Raw genomic sequence first — 23,448 nt, forward strand, 5'->3', positions numbered from 1 at the left:
ACTGTTGAAACTCCTTTGTGGGATGAATCCCTCTATAGGATGCTACCAGAGACCTTTTCCTCTTGCAATATTGGTTTTGAAGCATTTAAATATTATATAGTCCTAATTATCAAGTTTGTTTTTTATAGCTAATAGATTTCCACAAATAAAAGGCAACAATTTTCAACTCCACATTAGTATTATGCACTTTTTAAAAAGCCTTTATATTTTTAGAGTAGTTTTAGGTTCACAGCAAAATTGAGAGGAAGGTACAGAGATTTTCCATACCCCTGTCCCTACACATGCACAGCCTCCCCAGCTATCAATAGCCCTCACCATAGAGGTACATTTCTTAAAATCAATAAACCTATATTAGCACATCGTAATCACTCAAAGTTCGTAGTTTACATTAGGATTAACTCTTGGAGTTGTACGTTCTCTGAATCTGGACAGATGTGTACTGACATGTATCCACCATTATAGTATCATACAGAGTATTTTTACTGCCCTAAAATCCCTATTCATTCCTCCTCCCTCCCACTCTGCACCCAACCCCTGGCATCCACTGATTTTCTTCACTTTCTCTGTAGTTTTGCCTTTTTCAGAACATCATATAGTTGAGATCATACAGTATGTAGCCTTTCAGATTGTCTTATCTCACTTATAATATGCATCTAAGCTTTCTTCATGTCTTTTCATGGCTTGAGAGCTCATCTCTTTTTAGCACAGAAGAAGATTCCATTGACTGGATGTACCACAGTTTACCCATTCAAAGGACATCTTGGTTGCTTTTAAGTTTTGGCAATTATGAAGATTGGCTATAGGCACACATGCAGGTTTTTATGTGGATATAAGTTTTCATCTCTTTTGGATAGATACCAAGGACCATGATTCCTGGATCGTATGTTAAGAGCATCCTAGTTTGGCAAGAGCATCAAGTTTGCCAGACTGTTTTCCGGAGTGGCTATGCGCATGGAGTCTGGTGAGAAATACAAAGGCATAAATGGGCAATGTAACCACTTTAGTGATAAGAAAAATACAAGATACTCCCCATATCATATTATTTAATTAGTGAGAGAGGATTAAACTAGCTAAAGGCTTAAATTTTCTCTAATGATATTTATTTTGTGGAAAATCTGCATTTTTCCCTCCAGTGATGAATGAGTGCTCCTATCGCTCCACATCCTTGCCAGCATTTGGTGTTGTCAGTGTTCTGGATTTTGGCCCCTCTATGAGTATATAGTGGTAGCTCAGTACCATTTTAATTTGCATTTCCCTCATAACAAATGATATAGAGCATCATTTCATATGATTATTTGCCATCTCTATATCTTCTTGAAAGAGTTGTGTGTTGAGGTCTTTAGCCCATTTTTAAAATTGGTGATGTAGTTTGGATGTGTGTCCTTACCCAAATCCCATGCTTAATTGTGATCCCCAGTGTTGGAGGTGGGGCCTGGTGGAGGTGATTGGATCATGGGGGTGGATTTCTCATGAATGATGTTGTGCCTTCCCCTTGGTACTGTCTTCATGATAACGAGTTCTCATGAGATCTGGTTGTTTAAAAATGTGTAGCACCTCTCCGCTTGCTCTCTTGCTCTTGCCTTATGATATGCCTTTCATCTACTGCCGTGGTTATAAGTTTCCTGAGGCCTCCTCGGAAGCTGAGCAGATGTGAGCATCTTGCTTCCTGTACAGCCTGTAGAACCGTGAACCAATTAAACCTCTTTTCTTTATAAATTACTCACTCTTAGACATTTTTATAGCAATGAAAGAATGGATTAATACACTTGGGTTGTTTGTTTTCTTATTGTTGGGTTTGAAGAGTTATCTGTGTATTTTGAATGACAGTCTTTTATCAGATGTGTCTTTTGCAAATATTTTTTCCCAGTCTGTTGCTTGTTTTCTCATTCTCTTGACATTGTCTTTTGTAGAACAGAAATTTTACATTTGATGGGGTCTCACTTATCTCTTATTTCTTTTATGGATTGTGCCTTTGATGTTCTTTCTAAAAGTCATCAGTATATCAAAGGTTATCTAGGTTTCCTCTTCTGTAATTTGGCAGGAGTTATATAGTTTTGCATTTCATATTTAAGTCTATAGTTCATTTTGGGTTAATTTTTGTGGAGGATATAAGGTGAGTGTCTAGATTTATGTTTTTACATGTAGATGTCCAGTTCTTCCAGAAACATTTGTTGAAAAGACTATCTTTGCTCCGTTGTATTGTCTTTGCTGCTTTATCAAAGATCAGTTGACTATATATGTGTTGGACTATTTCTGAGCTCTCTCTTCCATTTCATTGATCTATTTGTCTGTTCTTTGGTCAATACCGTGCTGTCTTGATTACTGTAGTTTTACAGTAAGTCTTAAATTAAGGGAATATAAGTCTTCCAACTTTGTTCTTCTTTTTCTATATTATTTTGGCTATTTTGTGTCTTCTGCCTTTCCATATAAACTTTAGAATTAGTTTGTCAATATCTAAGAAATAACCTGTTGGGATTTTACTTGGTGTTTCACTGATATTGTGGATCAAGCTGGGAAGAAATGACACCTTGACAATAGTGAGTCTTCCTGTCCATGAACATAAAATGTCTTTCTGAGTTCTTAAAATTTTTTCATCAGTTTTGTAGTTTTCCTTATATAGATCTTGTACATGTTTTATTAGAGTTATACTTAAGTATTTTATTTTGGGGAGGTGCTAATGTAAATGGTATTATGTTGTTAATTTCAAATTCCACTTGTTCACTGATGTTATATAAGAAAGGAATTGACTTTTTTATGTTAACCTGTATCCTGTAACCTGGCTATAATTGCTTATTAGTTCCAGGAGCATTTTTTTTGCTGATGTTTTTCTTTCCCAATCTTTATAGTTTCTTTTTTCTTGTTTTGTTTTATTGCAATAGCTAGGACTTCCAGTATGATGTTGAAAGAAGTGGTAATGGGCTGGGTGTGGTGGCTCATGCCTGTAATCTCAGCACTTTGGGAGGCCAAGGCTGGAGGATCACTTGAGCCCAGGAGTTTTAGTGCTCTTAGTTTAAACTTCACTTTAAATTGATATACTTTATAATTTTCATTAAGTTTTAGTTCTTTGATTCCTAATATAACATCTTTATTTGTTCTATGTTCTGTAATATGAAACTCCAACTGTTGTATCATTATCACTATTTTTCTTTCAATATCATTATCCATTTGTTAGCATAGAGGTTGCCTATATTGATGCCAAAGATGAAGGGTATGGAATTTAACACAAATTGAAATATATATGTGAGACAGTGTGTGAAAAAGGGAACTAGAGGATACAGATATTTAGTAGCTATAAATCTGTATTTTCTTTAGTGTCCATAGTTCTTTTAGTCTTTATTTTAGAAACCAGAAAAAAAGGATTTTTCCAATTCTTAAAATGCTATTAATTTTCAACCCTTTGGGTGAGAAACCTGTTCATTCTCTTTCCTAAATCAAATGCTTCATGTTTTCATTTAAAAAAATAATAACAAAAATAAAATAAGTACTTTATATGGCATAAAGGAGATAAATAGATGTTAATGAAATGTTTCCCATATTGATATGCAGAATTAAATAAATTTAATAAGGAGCCTGGAATCTGTGATCATAAATGCCATTTAACCTTGAACTCTACTTTTATATACAGTTTTATTTCAAGAAACAGATTAGAAGTTATAAATACTGGGTGAGGAACATGTATTAAATGCCAATTCCATTTGTTTGTCCTTAATTTTTAACTGGTTATTGTGACTATTCAGCCTTTTAGGATGATTTTACATTCTCTTCTAATGAGACAGAAATATTTGTCATGGATAAGTATCATAAAATGGAGAGGATTTATGATAGCATTGTGAAATACTCCTACTGAAATTTAGTTTTCAAGTTGATTGGGTTTTTTTTAAAGTAATTAAATTTAGGATCTTTGAAAATAGCTACAAGAGTTGGGACAATTTTTAATGACTGTGGGGCATCAACAAAGGATAATATATTTCCGATCTGGTGCTCAGGGAATACAGTTTGCAGAACCCATACTAATTTTGATAGTGGTTGCTATGTACTCAATTTGTTGCACACTACTTAAGAAGTATACCCCAAGGACTCTTTCTGACTAAAATATGAATGAAGCAGCTGCCCTGGGAGATTTTGAATCCAAACCATGTATAGCTAAACACCTCATTTAGTTAAGTGAGACATCTGGTATGTCAAAGTGTAACAAAGTTTCCTATTACAGAATTTTTATAATATAGTAACAAATCCATTGCTTTAGCTAATGAGAACTGATTTAATACTCTTTCATTGAATAGCACTGTATGTTGAATCCCAACTTGATAAACGTGATCATGTTTAATATATTGGTGTCGAGTAATTCTCAGGATTCTTTTTGAAGGTTAACAGAAGTACCATCTAGCATATCCTTATTTTAGGAAGTAATATACTATTAAATATCATTTCAGATGTTCCTCTTACATATCAAGCAGAAGGAAGTCGGCAAGCTCTGAAAGTTTACTTCTACGTTGATAGTTATCATTTTGAACAACTTCCTCAACGGTTGAAAAATGGAGGAGGGTTTAAAATTCATCCTGTTCTTTTTGCACAAGGTAAACTGTTTTTCTTTTGATGGGTGCTATACTTAAATTATTTTATCTTTATTAAAGCTTTTATAAATGTGGTTTTAACAGTTGGGATTTTAAAATTAATTTGAAAATATTTAGCTAATATATTTGCTTCTGGGAATGTTTATTAAGGAAATAATATATGATTTAAATATTTATCAAATACACTTGCAGCATTATTTATAATAGAGAAATAAGAGATGAGTGGTGTAAATAAAGATAAAATAATTTGGGTTAAATAAACTGCTTAAGTAAGTTAAATTATGTTAAAGTCATTAGAGTTTTATGGCTAAAATATTTTATGAGATAGAAAAAGTTAATATATGCATACAGATTATTAAACAGAATTTATACTTTAATCTCAGTTATATCACACATGTATATCTATACCTGCATATATGCATATTAAATGTTTTCAGTATCATTGGGTGGTTAAATTGATGCTTTTAAAATTCTTTATGTCAATTTTTCTTTTTGATCAGAAAATATATATTCCTTTGTCATTTTGTTTTTCCTAAGAGTGACTATCAACGTCTGCAGTAGAATAAATCAAGGATAGCATGAGCAAGAAAATTCTTGTAGTGAACTGTGTTTCTGAGGGAAGGTCTTGAATCTTTCTTATGTTGGGGTCATAAAATGCTACCTAAAAAAGATCAGAAGTCTTGATTGTTGTGGAGTGTCCTCTAGTCTATTATTTCCCTCCACATTCTAAAAAAAAATGTGTGTCGTGTCACAAGATTTTATCAGTTTCTCTGAATGATACCATGGTGAATTTTATTTTTTTCTTCTTTTGAGTTTTCAAGAACTACATTGGTTTTGCTGTGGAATTTCAATGCTCTAATAAAAAATGAGAAGAGTAGAGGGAATAAAATCCATCTATCTATATAACTAAAGAATGGACAGGCATATGAAATCTAAATTCACTACTAAATGAAAATTTTGTATTATATCATGATATGGTTTAGCTGTGTCCCCACCCAAATCTCATCTTGAATTGTGTTGTGGGAGGGACCTGGTGGGAGGTAATTGAATAGTGGGGGTGGGCCTTTCCTCTGCTGTTCTCGTGATAGTGAATAAGTCTCATGAGATCTGATGACTTTAAAAATGGAAGTTTCCGTGCACAAGCCCTCTTCTCTTTTCTGCCACCATGTGAGACTTGCCTTTCACCTTCCAGTATGATTGTGAGGCCCACCCAGCCATGTGGAAGTGTAAGTCGATTAGACCCGTTTCTTTTGTAAATTGCCCAGTCTTGGATATGTCTTTATCAGCAGTGTGAAAACGGACTAATACATACCACGTGCATATTATTTTAAAACCCTGAATTCAATTACCATAGTTTAAAAACCGTGAGTACCTCAAACATCCTTGGCAGGAATACATTTTAGCAGGTGAAGATATCAGTGAAGAGATGATTTTAGGAGTTATTAGAAGGTATTTTCATTTCTCTTTGGAGGACTGTGATTTATAGACAGGGTCAGTGTAGGTAATCCAAGATTCTGTAATGAAAAGGAAGAAAAATAAAAGAAGCAATGGGCAAAAATGGACCTTTGGAGACAAGTTAGAAGAATAATTTAATCTAAAATATGTCGGGCTAGTTGCAGTGGCTCACGCATATAATCCCAGCACTTTGGGAGGCTGAGGCAGGCGGATCACCTGAGGTCAGGAGTTCGAGATCAGCCCAGGCAACATGGTGGAACCCTGTGTCTATTAAAAATACAAAAATTTGCCAGGTGTGTTGGTATGTGCCTGTAATCCCAGCTACTCGGGAGGCTGAGGCACAAGAATTACTTGAACCTGGGAGGCAAAAGTTGCAGTGAGCCAAGATCGTGCCACTGCACTCCAGCCTGGGCAACAGGGTGAAACTCTGCTTCAATAAATAAATAAATAGCCATTACAGGGATAGACAGTTTGAGAAGATAGGGACAGACGTTGGTCTGGAATGTTAACTTTTACAGGGTTTAACCGGGACTTACAATTGTTAAAGACTCTCCATTTCTTTTCCTTTATTTCTCTCTTCTTCAAAATTTTGTCTTTGAAATTATTACTGAGATGACAGATGGCACTAAGCATCTTTAAAAAAATTATTGCATCTGTGACACATCAGCCATAAATAGCTGAATAATCATATCCAACAGCAAATGTACACACAGACAAAAAAATTATTTTGCAAGCAACCTCTATTTTATAACTTTGGCAAAAGCCAATTTAAAAATAATCCCTAAATATGTATTATTTCAGTGCATATACTATAGCTTTTAAAATGTAATTTAAAGAAAAGCTATAGCAAACATTAGGTTTGGTATGTTCACAGCAGCAAAATATGAAAAATGATTTGAATAAGCAACAGTAGAAATACTTCTGCAGTTGAGGTCACAGATAGGTAAACAAGATGGGAAACGTTCTGTGCCACTAAAAATCTGTCAGTAATAAGGTTGTTTATTTAAGGGGAGGTGCAGAAGTTCTTCTGCCTTTACAAAACTCCCATGAGGAATCATTAGTAGCTTAGTATTCATTCAGATTGAGAGAAGTATAGGAAAATCAGACCGAGTTTGAATAGAGATTACCATCTGGTAATTGAAGGCAGTGGTAAATGAAAGAGATTCCAAATGTCATCTCTTCCTGGAATGAAAGTTTATTTAAAGCATTTTAGTTTTGTATATACATGACTCTTTGCTAGCAAATAAAAAAATAGAAGAAATGGATGAATTTGAAATTTTCCTAGGAAATTTACTAAAGTCAACCCTCCTAAAGTTGTCTGTGGTACCATATACTTAGAGTAGAACAGGAAGCAAATGTGTCACCCCTGTCTCATTTTGCTTGCCTCCATGGAGCACTGGGAAAAGGAGGGCACGGTAGTTGATGGGGCATCCTGCAAAGATGGGACCAGCTATTAGATCAGGAATTTCAGGATTGGAGGTGAGCAGGGTTGGAGGCCAATGTGTATTGCTGAAGGCAAGAACTGCGGAAGAACAGGAACCTAGGCAGACAAAAGGGATACAGATTTTCAAGGTAAGGAACACAGAAACAGCTGGACAGGGAAGTAAGTGCAAAGCATAACCAACCAAACTGCTAGAATGTGCCAGTCACACTAAAGCAATCTTCTGGCTGGTATTCCTAAGTGCTTCCTACACGACAGGGAAAGCTGTTGGGATCCCTCAGCCCTTGGTGAGATAAAGCAAGCAACTATAAGTTGGCAGAAAATGAGAGTACAAAGAGGATAAATATTCAGGGTCACTTCTCTACACGCTCCCCACTGACTAATTTTCCTGATCCGTCAGTGGTTTTCAGTACTTAGCTGCACATTAATGATCTTGGAAAGGTTTTAGAGAATACTCAGGCTCAGCCCCATGCAAAATCATTTAAGGCAGAATCTCTGAGAAGTGGAGCCCAAATACCAGGATATTTTAGAAGCTTTCCAGGTGATTCTGGAGTCCACCAAAAGTGAGAAACCACTCTAGGTCTGTGTGGATTATGAAACACTGTACAATTATCCAGCTAATCTTTATTTAATTAGACTAATTCATCTTACAAATGTTCAGCATGTCTAGATTCTGGGGAGCTGAAGCAAGGATGCCAGGAACAATGTAAAATATTTCTGCATTGTTAGGTCATCAGGATGCAGGCTGCCCTTAGGAGGAGATGTGATCCTGTTGGGATAGTTTTCTCCGGCAAAGGCTGGAGAGTGAACAGCTGCAAGATGTCTTCTGCAGCGATCACAGCAGCCGGGCAATGAGCCCATCATTTCTGAGAGAGGATCCGAGCCAATGGCTCTCTCAGCATCCTCTGTAGTCCACGCTTTGCACCCATCAGACCCATGTCTTTGTGTAGGGACTGGGAGAGGCTTTTCCAGGACTCCCGTGGACCTTCTTTCTGGATGGGGGAGGGGATAATTTAGGAGAGAAAAATTAAAAGGATTAGCTATAGCCCTTGCAGCCCCAGCTTGTCTACAGCTGCTACAGAGTCTCATTTTCCCTCTTCTGCTATCCATTGTAGATTAGCCTCACCCTCTGTCTGAACCTCTGCTGGTCTCTGTGGCTAATCTGTGGCATGACCAATACCTTCGTCCCTAAGGGGCTTGATCCTCTGATTACTCTACCTTCTCAGACCAGGATTGCTGCAGTTGTCCATGTATCATCAAATTTGTGCAAGGAAGTACTAAGAGGGACCCCAGTAGATACCTGGGTGCCATACATATTCCTTCTGGCTCCCATTGTGTAACAATAGTGCTACCTGCTTTTGATGATTAGGCTGGTGCAGCTTTGCCGAGGTGGTGATTGATCTTCTTGGCTGTGGGTGCCTTGGAAACCCACAGACTGAGTGTTTCAGGGATTGGAAGCTCACATTTCCCAAGTGAGTCATTGGAAATGATGCGTTTGTCTCCCAGTGCTACCCTAGCAAGTTACCACAAGCTGGGTGGCTTAAAACAATGGAAATGTATTCTGCCACCGTTCTGAAGGTCAGAAGTTGGAGATCAGGATGTTGTCAGGCCATGCTTCCTCCTTCCTCTTTTGGCCTTTGGTGTCTGTCAGCAGTCCTTGGCATTCCTTGGTTGGTGGCAGCATAACTACAATCTCTGCCCCTGTCCTCACACGGTCTTCTTCCCTCTGTGTGTGCTGTCTTTGTGTTTCCATATACTAATTGCCTTCTTCTTATAGAGTCACCAATCATTGGATTTGGGCCTATCATAATTCAGTAGGACCCCATTTTAACTTGGCTACATCTGCAAAAACCCTATTTCAAAATAAGGTCAAGGCTGAATGTGATAGCTCAGAAATCCCAGAACTTTCTGGGGCCAAGATGGAAGAATCACTTGAGCCCAGGAACTTGAGATCAGCCTGGGCAACATACTGAGACTTCACCTCTTAAAAAAAAAATTAGCTGGTGCTGGTGGCACACACCTGTAGTCCTACCTATTTGGGAGACTGAGGTGGAAGGATCGCTTGAGTCTAAGAGGCTGAGGCTGTAGTGAATTATGATAGCACTACTGCACACCAGCCTGGGCAACAGAGTGGGACCCTATCTCAAAACAAACAAACAAACCAAAAATAAGGCCACATTTGTAGGCCCCAAGGGGTTAGGACTTTGTCATATCTTTTTGTGGGCACATTCAACCCTCGACAGATGTTAAGCACGGTCATTTCTGCTTTCACCCTTGGTTCCTGGACCCAGGTATTCTACCTCTCAGGAATGTGGCATCATATACAGATCTTTCAATATGTGTAGTGAAGATACAGTGTCCTGAAGTATAGCATTGCTTCCTTGTAAAGTGTTGTTAAATACCAGTTTCCTGGCCTCCTGATGGTAGTTTGCCTTAAACCAAATAGGATATGTGATGCTGGTCTTGTCTCTGCCAGCATGCTCTTCAGTATTCTCATTTTTTTTACCTTCTATGAAAAAAAAAAAAAAGCTGCCACCCAAACCAACTGCCCCTAAGTCTTACCTCTTTACAAGGTATCTTTCTTTGCTCCGAAGATAATAAAAATCACATAGAAACTTGAGTGCTTTCTCTTTTAAATGAAAGGGAACGTTTGTTATAAACATTGTCATTTTCTAAGTGCTCTTTATTCAATTTTTTTTTCCTCCTAAACTCTTCTTAAGGCTCTTTAAAGGGTAAATCTTGGCCAGGCACGGTGGCTCACGCCTGTAATCCCAGCACTTTGGGAGGCTGAGGCGGGCGGATCACGAGGTCAGGAGATCGTAGTCATCCTGGCTAACACGGTGAAACCCTGTCTCTACTAAAAATACAAAAATAAGTTAGCTGGGCGTGGTGGCGGGTGCCTGTAGTCCCAGCTATTGCAGAAGCTGAGGCAGGAGAATGGCGTGAACCCGGAGGCGGAGATTGCAGTGAGCCGAGATCGCACCACTGCACTCCAGCCTGGGTAACGGAGTGAGATTCTGTCTCAAAAAAAAAAAAAAAAAGATTAAATCTTTTAGTTTTCCATTTGGGTTTTACACAGGATTTATAATGGAAACAATATAGATTTTTTGCAAAAGAAGAAATAGTTTCCGGGATGGAGATTTCCAAAATGTTAGGAGTGTGTGTGAAGGTGTAAACCCACCTCTCTTCAGACAGCACAGTTCCAATCAGCCTACTTGTGCCAACTCCTATTGGAGGAGGATGGGAGGTTTCACGATGATTCAATGGCCAATTAAATGCTTTCAAATTCATGGTTTATCCCAAGGCTTTCACACACCAACAATCATGCAAACATATTCGGTACACATAAACAGACATAAAATGGGGGTAACAAACCATGATGGGTAGCTCAGGAGGCCCGCAGGCTGACTGAGGCACAAGGAAGGCCTGGATTTCTCTGGAAACACTGACCAGCAAGGGGATGGGGGTCCCGGCTCATCTCTTGGCAGAGCTTCTATGGCGAGGAGGCCTCAGAGTTCTCCTGGCAAAGCTTCTGCAGGCATCTCAACCATTGTCAGTTTCTTGCTGTTTTTATGGCTCTCCACAGGAGTGTGTCCATAGTCATTATCTCAGCTGCCTTTGGCTTCACTTTCCTGTGGGGTCTCTGAGGTGCCTGGCCATGGCAGGTGTCATCTTACCACCTCAGTCCACCATACATGTGCTTATCACTTTGAAGAGTCAGCAGTTTCACTGTGGGCTGAGTGACTTGTCATAAATGACTCCATTTTGAGACATTTAGAATCACAAAACATTATTATATATCACACGGCCATTCTCACATATTTGTCATAATGGGATCAACAAATCTTGCTTCTCTTCCAATAACTGGGACCAATTCTGAGGAATTATGACCCATGGTGAACCATTTCTGGGGAATTCTAGCAGTGCATGTGCCATGTCTTATTTAACCAAAAAAGTGTGCTATCAAAAGAGAGTGTTAGCAGACTGACACTATTCTTAAAATTATTCTTCAGAGATTCTGTGTTTTTCCCGATTAATCCCTTTCTTGGGAAAGCCTTGAAAGGTATTTTGAGTAAGTGGAGATGTAGCTTGCTTCAGTCTAAGAATAATTTAATCTTTAATTTTCTCTAACATTCATTAGGTTTTCCTTTTTTGCTGACTACCTAAATTTAATGGAATGTTTTTCTTCCTTTGCTTGAAAAGTAGTAGAAGTAAATAAACTAAATATTCAACCAAGTACATTGATACTGCTTTTGAGAAATATATCATTTTATGGATGAGTACTAAGGAAACTAGACAAGGAAATGCCAAATTTAACATGTTTGAAATTAACATGTTATTTAATTTGGTAGAATGTTGTTCTGGGTTTTTCATAACAATAAATAAACAAGTTATTTAGCCAAAATAGGGAATGTTGTCATCTTTCCTCTTCTCTGTCATACAAATTTTAGTTTTTAAATATAAAACTCATCTTTTTTTGTTCATTCCCCACAACTCTATACATGTGACACAGAATTCTTACTAAGACTCTTGGCAAAATTGTTAGGCATTTTTCCAGTTTTTAAAAATTTTTATGTGATTGTGAATTTTAACTGACTTGTTAATTTGGAATAATATTGTCCAAAATGTAATGAAGATGGAAATTTATGAAGTTGTAGAACTATTCATTAAAATTATATTAAATTATGTTTATATACTTGTTCTTATATAAAATTTGGGACAGGACTGGCCATTCTGGCCAAAGTTGAACCATCAAGATCTTTATAAAAATTAGTTCCCAGCCCTCTCCCCTTGTAGCAAGATGAGCGGCAGACAAAACTCCTCAGACACCGAGTTAAAGAAGGAAGAGGTTTATTCGGCCAGGAGCATCAGCAAGACTTCTGTCTCAAGAGCTGAGCTGAGCTCTTGAGACAGAGCAATTCCTGTCCCTTTTAAGGGTTCACAACTGTAAGGGAGTGTGTGTGAGAGGGTCGTGATTGATTGAGCAAGCAGGGGGTACGTGACTGGGGGCTGCATGCACCCGTAATTAGATCGGAACGAAACAAGAGGGATTTTCACAGTGCATTTCTATATAATGTCTGTAATCTATAGATAACAGAACCAATTAGGTCAGGGGTCAATCTTTAACTACCAGGCCCAGGGTATGGCACTGGACTGTCTGCCTGTGGATTTCATTTCTGCCTTTTAGTTTTTACTACTTCTTTCTTTGGAGGCAGAAATTGGGCGTAAGACAATATGAGCGGTGGTCTCCTCCCTTACCCTCACAGTTCCACTGCTGTGCCATCCCACTGTTCTCCTTCCAGTTTTTCTGGTTTTAAGTCACAAATCAAGGTGTTTTTGCATGGACCCTTCTCTTAGTCCCACAAACTTTGTGTTTGGCTAAGCACACTCTGCATAATCAGTATCTCATTGGAATTGAATTAGGTAGTACCCGTACAGCATTTGGCATGTTGCCTAGTAAATAAAACTCATTCAATAAGTAAGAATACTCATGAGCTGTCTTAATACTATTATTTAATTAAATTCTTTCTCATTAACCATAACCGGTAGGTACTTTTATTTTGCAAGCCGAAAATGCAGAACCTGAGAATTTCAGATATTAATTAACTTGACCAAAGTCACACAGCAGAAACTGGAATTTTACTCTAATGCATCAGCTTTCCAACTGGTAGGAGTAATTTATTTGAAATATGACTATTGGTAGACTGAATGTCTTCACAAATAGCAGCTTGTGAACATGGCATGTATTTAAGGATTATTTTATCAGGGATAGTTTCTTTTATTTTCTGTGTGTATTCAGGACCAGAAGTTTGTTGAACCAGTTACAACTATTGTAATTAATGAAAATGTAGGCTCTAAGAGAGAAAGCCTGTCCTTTTCCCTTTGAAAGGTTGCTGAAAATGAAGTTGCAATAGGCAGATTAATAAGGAAACAAAGCATACAAAATTTATTAAATGTGCACAGGGCAAAAATCATGGGAGAGTGATTACCCAATAACTCAGTGAGGTCCAGATACTTATATACCCTTCTTCATAGGCGATGGGGGAGATGGGGAATGTAGGAGGTAGTAAAATGTTTATTAGGGAGAATGAATGGGCCCGGGAGACAGAAATTAACTTGTAAATGATTGTCTTGGAATTTGAATGAGCTGGAGAAATATATATTATCTTATGGGAAGAGTCCTTCTAGGTGGGTTACCTTCCACAGTCTTCTTTTCTAGCATAGATAATGAGATTTCCAGGGAGGGTAGGGAAAGCAATTGTGTTCTCTTTTGCAGATCTAGTCTTAAGGTAGATAGGACATATCAGAGAAAAGCCTCATCCAATATCTGCTGACTTGCAGAAACCTTTAATTTAAAGTAATCAGTATACCAGGGTGTCATATTTTAAGGGTAAAGTTTCCTGGGTTCCTTCCCAGAAGCCATAAGAAATAAATTAAAAATCTGTGAAATAAGCACACAAATTTCATTTTCTGTACTGAAGTAAATGTAGTATATTTTCTCCCTTATCTTCCACAACTGCTTTTCTCAACTGTAAACCAATTTTTAAAATTTCCATTAAAAACAATCTGCAAATTTGACATGGATCTTTAAAATTTTATTATTTTCTTCAGTGTTCTAGAATTCTGACTAGTTTAATAAAACTATAGCACAGCTAAAATTCGCAGTCAGTTTCCTATATCCCCCCCTTCAAAATGGTGATAGTTTCTTTCACTTTAAAGAAACTTCATGATTTAGTTTAGAAACTAGTGCATTTAGCAGTCTTGAAAGAAGATTGTTTTGAATTTTAAATCGTTTATTAAAAATTGAGGCTCATAAGTAGTGATGCATTTCAACAGAAAATAATTTACATTTCCAACTTGGACCCACAGCCATTCCTGTTACTGGCAACCTTTCCGCAGGAAATCTTGTATTTCTGGGCCCTTTTCCTGCGATTTATTTCCTCTCCAAAATTTTTTAAATGATACTTCATAAAGGTTAAAGGAAAAAGAAATACTGAATCAAAAATGTTATTAAAAAGGAAATGTGTATGCTATTCAAAATACATTTAAAATTAGTGGGATATTATAACTAAATTAAATGACAGTTTGAGTAGAGGTGATTTTCTAAGATTTCAATTTATACTTTTTATTTAATACGTTAACATTTCTTTATTAAGGTTATACAAGAATGTGAATATGCGTGGGGAGTGAAAATTTCCATTTTTTTACTCTGACACGTTTTTGTTGTTGTTACGATTGTTTTAGGAGACAGAGTCTTACTCTGTCCTCCAGACTGGAGTCCAGTGGCACGATCCTAGCTTACTGCAGCTTCGAAGTCCTGGGCTCAAGTTAACTTCCCACCTCAGCCTCCTGAGTATCTAGGACTACAGGTGCATGCCACCATGCCAGGCTAATTTTTGAATTTTATTTTTTTAGAGACAGGATCTCGCTATGTTGCCTAAGCTAGTTTTGAACTTCTGACCTCAAATGATCCACCTGCCTTGGCTCTCAAAGTGCTGGAATTACAGACATGAGCCACCGTGCTAGGCCCCTGACATACATTAATGCACACTTCTGCCTTTCATACATATGTTCCGAATATGAACATATATGTGTCATATGTAATAGACATGTGTGTGTAAATATCAAATACATCGGAAGTGTAAGTTTAGCTTCACAAAGAATGTTGTAGAGGAGGAAAAATAATTTTCTCTCTACCTTTCATAGTTCTTAGTTGGGATGGTCCCCATAGCAAAAGACAAGTTAACAAGAGAAAAGCAAACAGATGTTTAATAACATGTAGACCTCATGTGTACATGGGAGATACCTAAGGAAAAGTGATTATATCTGAAAGAGGTAGCTTTGAAGTTAGGCTTAAATATAACCATTTTCTACTGAAACAGAAGAAGGTCTAGGGAAGGCCTAGTTATGGGGAGGTGACCAGGAAAGCACCATTAAAAAAAGGGTAAGATGTGTTGTGCAGACAAAGCTCTCTGTGATCGTCTTCCTTCTCTTCCTAGTACAGAGGGGGAGACACTCTTACAAGTAGAGGTTTCCTTTATGGATGTAAAATTTCCTTATCAAAGGGAAACTTCTACTCTGTTTTCAGAGTTTCTCCTGTGTCTGCATGCAGTTTCTCAAAATAACCAGATCAAAATAATCCTTATGCCAGTGAGACATATTTTGGGGCAGTGTATTCTGGTCTCCTACAGTTATATTTTGGAGTGGCATATTTTGGTCTCCTACAACATATACAAAATTTTTTAAAAATAGAGGACAGTTAAACCAGAAATTTTCTTTGCCCATTGGACAGAAAAATCATCAAATGTTTGATATTTATTTTGAGAGCAGAACAGTTTTCATTCATTTTTGGACCTAATATAATTTTTTTGCATATGTGTTGATAATTGGTCCTATTTGCTAAATTTACTAATAATCAATAAAATTATACTACATTTGGAGAAATTGAGTTTAAAATTGCTTGTAAAATATGTTTACTTGTTTACGCAGCACTGGAGAGCATGGAAGGATATTATTACAGAGACAATGTTTCCGTGGAAGAATTTCAAGCTCAGATAAATGCAGCCTCACTGGAAAAGGTCAAACAGTACAACCAGAAGCTCAGGTATCTAACAGTCCAATTGAAAAATAATAAGTGGCTATATTTTAATAGAAAGGTGTTAATAAGATTTTTGATGTTATTTATCATATTAGATTATTGATGACATTTCTTTTGATATAAAGTCCTCATATTTAGGGTTTAACATTTTAAATATTCTAATTTGCTATACTTTTTCCAAGTAAAAATAACTAAGTAAAAGTGTGTTGAAAATTTTTATGCAAATATTAAAATTTCTGAAGAGCTAAAGAGAAGGGGTTAAATATATAATAGACCATTTCCAAGAAAGAAAATCACTGAGATATGTTATAGTGGTGTACCCTATGAGATTTATTGGATTAAAGGTAAAATAGGTTTCTCTATGTACCATTAAACAGCTGGCACCCCCACACGGAGAGAAGAATATGTGCTCAGCATGGAAGATATGATTAATCATGTGCTTGGTACTGGAAGAATATTTACTTTCAAATGTGTCCCTTAATGCTTGCATTTTACTGTCTTTTTCCCCCCAAAAAATAGTGTTACTGGTACAATGATAAATGACAGGTAAAATTGACCACAGTAAGTGAAAGGGAAATGTATTATAATTCAAAAGCTTTATCTGTCAACAAATGATTAGTTGTATATTATCCTTTTGTATATATATTTGTATGTATTGTATGTATATTAGTTGTATATTATCTACATATAGATATATATACACCTATCTCCTTTTTATCTTATGAATTACCCTGTTGACAGATCACTTTTAAAAACTTAACAAATTAAGGTTTTTATTTTTAAAAGAAAAATATTTTCGTTCTATCTTGAGCCTTAATAAATCAAAAATACTATTTTGACATTTTAAATTTTTTGTCCTCTCAGCTTAAAAGGAAGAACCTGAGGCAAAATTAATATAAGTAGGGAGTTTATTTGGACCAAGCTTGAGAATTGCAAGCCAGGAGCATAGATTCAAATTGCCCTGAATATTCACTCCAGTTAGCAGCAATTACAAGTAGATTTTTAAAGGAAAAAATGGGAGACAGGGAGTGAGCTGATACAAAGTTGTTTGTCAGGCATTCTCATTGATTTACAGAAATAACATTGACAAGTGGTTGGCTATCCATTGTTAAGCTCTAGGGTGTGGGTTATAGAGTCCAGTGTGGCATCATTATGTTAAGTTACAGCTACTTATGGTGATAGCAAGCAGTTTCAAGGGATTAATGCACAGCACAGAGGGACTAGAAGGATGTAATTGCTGTTTCATTTTAATGTCTCTCTGGGCTGGTTAATTAAAGTAACTTGCATTCCTCAGATAAAATTATTTTCTTTTCTTATTTCCCCCTTTTGATCAAAAATCTATCTTCTTGACAGCATTGATGATCAAAATTTGAGTATCAAGTTGTCCATCATCAAGAAGGCTCATTCCCAAGTAATTATGTCAAAGTCATTGATTTATGGCTGCTGTTGCTTGTTGAATCGTACCTAGACTTCAGAGTATTGTCAATTTTTTTTTTTGATGTCAAAAAGGCAATGTTTTATTATTTCAAAATGAAAGTCTATATTATTAAGATTTAAATTAGTAAAGTTTTGAACAATGTGATCTGGCAACATCTATTTTAAAATATTCATGTACTTTGACTGACAGATTCATTATTTATTTATTTATTTATTTATTTTTATTATACTTTAAGCTCTAGGGTACATGTGCACAATGTGCAGGTTTGTTACATATGTATACATGTGCCATGTTGGTGTGCTGCACCCATTAACTTATCATTTACATTAGGTATATCTCCTAATGCTATACCCCCTACCCCTACCCCATGACAGGCCCTGGTGTGTGATGTTCTGCACCCTGTGTCCAAGTGTTCTCATTGTTCAATTCCCACCTATGAGTGAGAACATGCGGTGTTTGGTTTTCTGTCCTTGCGATAGTTTGCTCAGAATGATGGTTTCCAGCTTCATCCATGTCCCTACAAAGGACATGAACTCATCCTTTTTTATGGCTGCATAGTATTCCATGGTGTATATGTGCCACATTTTCTTAATCCAGTCTATCATTGATGGACATTTGGGTTGGTTCCAAGTCTTTGCTATTGTGAAAAGTGCCTCAGTAAACATTCGTGTGCATGTGTCTTTACAGCAGCATGATTTATAATCCTTTAGGTATATGCCCAGTAATGGGATGGCTTGGTCAAATGGTATTTCTAGTTCTAGATCCTTGAGGAATTGCCACACTGTCTTCCACAGTGGTTGAACTAATTTATCGTCCCACCAACAGTGTAAAAGTGTTCCTATTTCTCCACATCCTCTCTAGCACCTGTTGTTTCCTGACTTTTTAATGATTGCCATTCTAACTGGTGTGAGATGGTATCTCATTGTGGTTTTGATTTGCATTTCTCTGATGGCGAGTGATGATGAGCATTTTTTCATGTGTCTGTTGGCCATATAAATGTCTTCGTTTGAGAAGTGTCTGTTCATATCCTGTATCGTCAATTTGTTTTCCTCAGAAGAAGGAAAACAACAAGAGATAGTGGAAATTTCATCTATGTAAGGATTATAACTAAGCTCTCTCCCATAGCATGTGGGGATTATGGGAGCTAGAATTCCAGATTTGGGTTGGGACACAGCCAAACCATATCACAGTTTTAACCTAGTAACTAATTTTCAATGAAAAACCTAGGAATTAAGTAATTTTGAACTATTTTATACTATTATTTTTTTATGAAAACCATTTTATTATTCCTTAGAAAGAGGTTTTCTCGATGTCTGTTGACTAGCAGATCTAAAAATATATTTAGATAGTTTTACTGTGCCATGTAAAATATGATGTTGAAGTACATAAACGTAAATTTATGTTTAACAATTGATGTTTCAGTATTTTAACTTAGAAATGACTCAGACATTTTATGATTAACTATTACTTAATCTAACATAACAAAATCTTAAGACTTTTAAATTACTGAAAAGAATTCTGAAACTATAAAACAGGTACCCTCTATAATGTCTTCCTCAGTTGCCCTAGGTCCCTAATATTTACATGGCACCCAAAGATGGCAATGAAGAGCATGGCCCAACTGGGTCCTGAATTTCCATGCCAAGCACAGAGCTCAGAACAGAGGAGAGAGCTGTGAAGAGTATGATTGGAGGATCAGACCCCTCCCAGCATGGCCAGGAGGAAAAGCTGGGTCAGGGAGAAAGAGGCCATGTTAAGCTTGATTCTGCTTTTTAGTTGGTGGTCTAGGCTCTGAGGACTTGTCCCCAGGCCTCACTGTGGCCATCTGTCCAGATCCCAGATCTACATGCTCAAATCCAAAGACATAAGCTCACAAATTAAGCAAATATTTGAAAATATCATACAAGCTACAGTTTTATGACCTTAAAATATCTAGCAGAGATAGTATAAACTTGTCTGACCAGCAGACACAGACAAAAATGTCCAAATTATGAAGCTCTTTCTATTTTATTTCACCAACAATTTTTAAGCTATCTTTATTTAACAAAGATTACTAAATTCATGTGAATTTGAAAAGCATTTGGTTTAGTTATTTAATTTATTGGTACGCTTATTTACAAGCCAGTTTGGTGTTATAGACAACACATAAAACAATGTGTATACATGTATACACAAAAATACAGGCAGTCATAAAGATCTTAGAGCTTTAGTTTTAAAACTTTAGCCATGAGTCAGATAAAACTCTCTAGTTTAAAAGGACAGTTGTGTTCAAACTGTGCCTTTCTTTATGGGAAAGGTTAATGTTTATCTGTTTCATGTGGCTGAAGCTCTTACTGAATTTTAGAGAAACAGGGTAGCAAATTTGCATTGCAAATCAAAGATAGAAAATTTAATATTTTTAAAGAAGGAATTTGGGTATGTTAGAGGAAGGTTAAAAATGAATTTCAAGGCAACACAAAATCATAGGACTTTACTATAGAATTTCATAAGGAGGCCAATTTCATTTAGATAGGTAGCTTTTAATTTAGTGTCTGTTTTCCAAATGGGCTCAAAGTGGAGCCCATTAAGGAACAGGGTCAATAAAGCATTTGCAGTTTTTAAAGCTGAATGATTTAAATATGTGAAAAGCAAGCACAGTTGGAAGGCAGAGCATTTAGATTTTTAAAATCAAGCATTCTAATTTTGCATTGAATCCTGGATTCCTCCCTCACAAAAAATGGGAAACACCACAGGACTAGGCCAAGCAATGCTTCTACGGTGCACTGTGCTACAAAAACATTTCTCCAAGGTTTAAACCTCACCTGTCTCATCTAAACTTCCAAGGAAATGAGTAGTGTCGTGTAGCAATAACCATTTATTGTAAACAGTAGCCCTCATCCACCTCCAAAACTGCAGCTCTACCAGTGACCCTCCAGTCATCATATACACTAAGATCAAGATCTCTCTCAGTACAAAGTAATCTCTGGTACTCCTGAAAACCAATGAGATCAGGTAACACAGTACAAAAGACGGTAGAGTATGAGACCTAAGACTAATCTGTCCATGATGGTCTAGACTTTACAAGAGGACAGGTGACCCAAAAAAGGGGTCAGTGGCACCTTTTTCTGTGTTTCTTAAACAGTCTGAGTCATTAGATGTCTCTCCCAGATCCTTTTATGTGGTACCTGAGATGGCAAAGAGGAAAAAGGAGTCAGGAAGAATAGAAGTAAATAATAGAACAATTTTTAAGAAAGGCAGTGAACAGGGGGAACAAGCAGATAAAAAACAAGGATTTCCATCCACAGGAAAATAATAATCTCCAAAACAATCTCCAAACCTTGGCCTCCCAAAGTTCTGGGATTACAGACATGAGCCACTGTGCCCAGCCAAATCAATTTTTTTTTTTTTTTTTTAAACCAAAGGCACTCTCCTGAGTGGCAAAGTCAAAAGTCACAAAAATATTAAACCAAAAGGAGCCGGTTCCCTAATCAGCAATAAAACCCAAAGAGAAAAAGCAAAAAGGCCTTGATATGTATAAAATGTATATATATACACACACACACATATACACACACACTATATATAATATGTTAATATATATGTATATAATGTGTTTGTGTGTGTACTTGAATATCATCTTTTAGTCAAACTGACTTCTGACCTTTTAAAAAATGCATTTTAATATATCTTTTATTATCTCATTATAGCCAAGAAAAAACAGCAGATAATCTGGCTTAAATCTTTTTTTTTTTTTTTTTGGAGATGGAGTTTCACTCTTGTTGCCCAGGCTGGAGTGCAGTGGCATGATCTTGGCTCACCACAACCTTCACCTCCTGGATTCAAGCGATTCTCTTGCCTCAGCCTCCTGAGTAGCCGGGATTACAAGGATGTGCCACTACGCCAGGCTAATTTTGTATTTTTAGTAGAGATGGGGTTTCTCCATGTTGGTCAGCCTGGTATCGAACTACCCTCCTCAGGTGATCCACCTGCCTTGGCCTCCCAAAGTTCTGGGATTACAGGCATGAGCCACTGCGCCCAGCCAAATCAATTTTTTTTTTTTTTTTTTAAACCAAAGGCACTCTCCTGAGTGGCAAAGTCAAAAGTCACAAAAATATTAAACCAAAAGGAGCTGGTTCCCTAATCAGTAATAAAACCCAGGCCCTGGTGGTATACGCACAACATCATTACCACTAGACCACAGAGTGGAGGGCATTCTTACTTTTGCCTTTTATGTTTTCAAATCTTGCTGGGTATTCAAAGCAGGCTGCTTGAGCATTTAGAAGATTTTAAGTTGATTCAGATCTAATCTCAGCAGGAGTGCTGCTCAGCTCATTCCCTGGATGTTAGCATTTCAACATCAGCATCAATAATTAGTCTTGGTTTAAAGAAAATGGTTGGATCTACATGTTTATAATCTCAGTAGTTTTATTTTCATTCATCTCCCCATTTTAGACAATTAATCTTTTAATTACCTGTTGTATCGACCTAAGCAATTGTTAGCTAGGCAACAAAGGTGTATTTTGGAGGCCCATCTTGTTCATTGGGTGATCTTTTTATTCATTTATTTATTTACTTAGTTTCTCTCTTTTGTTCCCCCATCCCCTCGGTGTTTTCATGGACAGGTTTTTTAGCTGAGCAAAGAATAGTTTGAGAACCAGGCATTCCCCAGAACCAGAAGTTGCTCCCAGCGACTCTGGAACTGGAGTCACTATGCTACAATAGGAGTTTCAGGGAGGGAGTCAAACACCTGGGGAATTCCCTCTGGTGGTGGTGATGGGTGTGTACTGTTTACCTCTTAAATGGAGGCAATTGTCTCAGGATTTCTTTTAGAAGTTTTTTGTTGTTGTTTTTAAGTACCATTGGAAGTAAGTCTTTAATTATTTGGTTCCAAAACCAGCTTTTTCTAATTGTGCACATAAATAAATTATTTTAGGTATTTCAGAAGATCCCCAGTTTTGGAGAGATTTATTGTTTGACTATTCCAGGTTAAGTGGGTCCACTTACCTAGATATTTACAAGAAGATGTCCATAGTGTTGTTTATAAATTCAGCTGAGGTTTAATAAGAGTTGGTCACAGATGAAAAATGCAGCCCAAATTTCAAAAATAGGAAAGTATCTGCAATTTTTTTAAAGCATGCTGTGTAAAACCAGACCACTGGTGCCTAAATGGCAATCCTTACCCAAACCTCTGCTGTAGGCAGGGGCAGGAAAATTTTGACCTGAAGCCCTGGGTCCTGAGACAGGCTGAAGGAGGCAGTTCCCTGCAGAGCTCTTTGCCTGAATCTTCTGTCTAAAGAATGAGACTGGAGCCCTCATTCATAAAGGAAAGAGAGAGGGTTTGAAAAACAGCCCAAATAAAGTATAGACCTTGGACCAAAGACTAGGCGGTCTGAATTCAGGTAAACTCACCTGAAACACCCAGTAGGACTTCTGAAGATGGAATGCTGGTGCTGGTACCAAGCCCTGCTTTCAGAGAAAAACACCAGGTGGTCTGGGGGAGTCACTCTGAGATCTGCCAAGTTATGCCAAATATGTCGACCTAAAAGGAAGAAATGAAAGCAAAATTAATGTAAGTAGAGAGTTTATTTGGGCCAAGCTTGAGGATTATAACCTAGGAGCATAGATTCAGGTTGCCCTGAATACACACTTTGATTAGCGGCAGTTATGAGTGGATTTTTAAAGGGAAGAAAAGGGGACAGGGAGTTAATCTTGACTTCTTAAGAAGCATGTCCACTGACTAAGAAACATTGAATTTAAGAAGTTTAAGTCCTACTTTGCAAAAGTCTTCCAATTGACAATTGTCATCACAAGAGTAATTTTGCCTTGAAATCTGACAAGATATATTCTTCTGTGGCTGGATGTGGTGACTCATGCCTATAATCCCAGCACTTCGAGAGGCTGAGGTATAAGGATCATTTGAGCCCAGGAGTTCAAGACCAGCTTGGGCAACATAGGGAGACCC

General features: G+C 37.1%; 1 protein-coding gene across 1 annotated transcript in view; it reads left to right on the forward strand.

The window, feature by feature from the left end:
- PREX2 (phosphatidylinositol-3,4,5-trisphosphate dependent Rac exchange factor 2) overlaps positions 1 to 23,448 on the forward strand; it is a 287,857-nt gene that overhangs the window by 185,210 nt on the left and 79,199 nt on the right. The window contains exons 34-35 of the mRNA XM_008000802.3: positions 4,434 to 4,577; positions 15,961 to 16,075. Of these exons, the coding sequence (XP_007998993.2) occupies positions 4,434 to 4,577; positions 15,961 to 16,075 (259 nt within the window). The remainder of the gene's footprint in view (positions 1 to 4,433; positions 4,578 to 15,960; positions 16,076 to 23,448) is intronic.

This window comes from Chlorocebus sabaeus, chromosome 8 (genome assembly GCF_047675955.1).
Source record: "Chlorocebus sabaeus isolate Y175 chromosome 8, mChlSab1.0.hap1, whole genome shotgun sequence".
NCBI classification, from domain to species: Eukaryota; Metazoa; Chordata; class Mammalia; order Primates; family Cercopithecidae; genus Chlorocebus; species Chlorocebus sabaeus.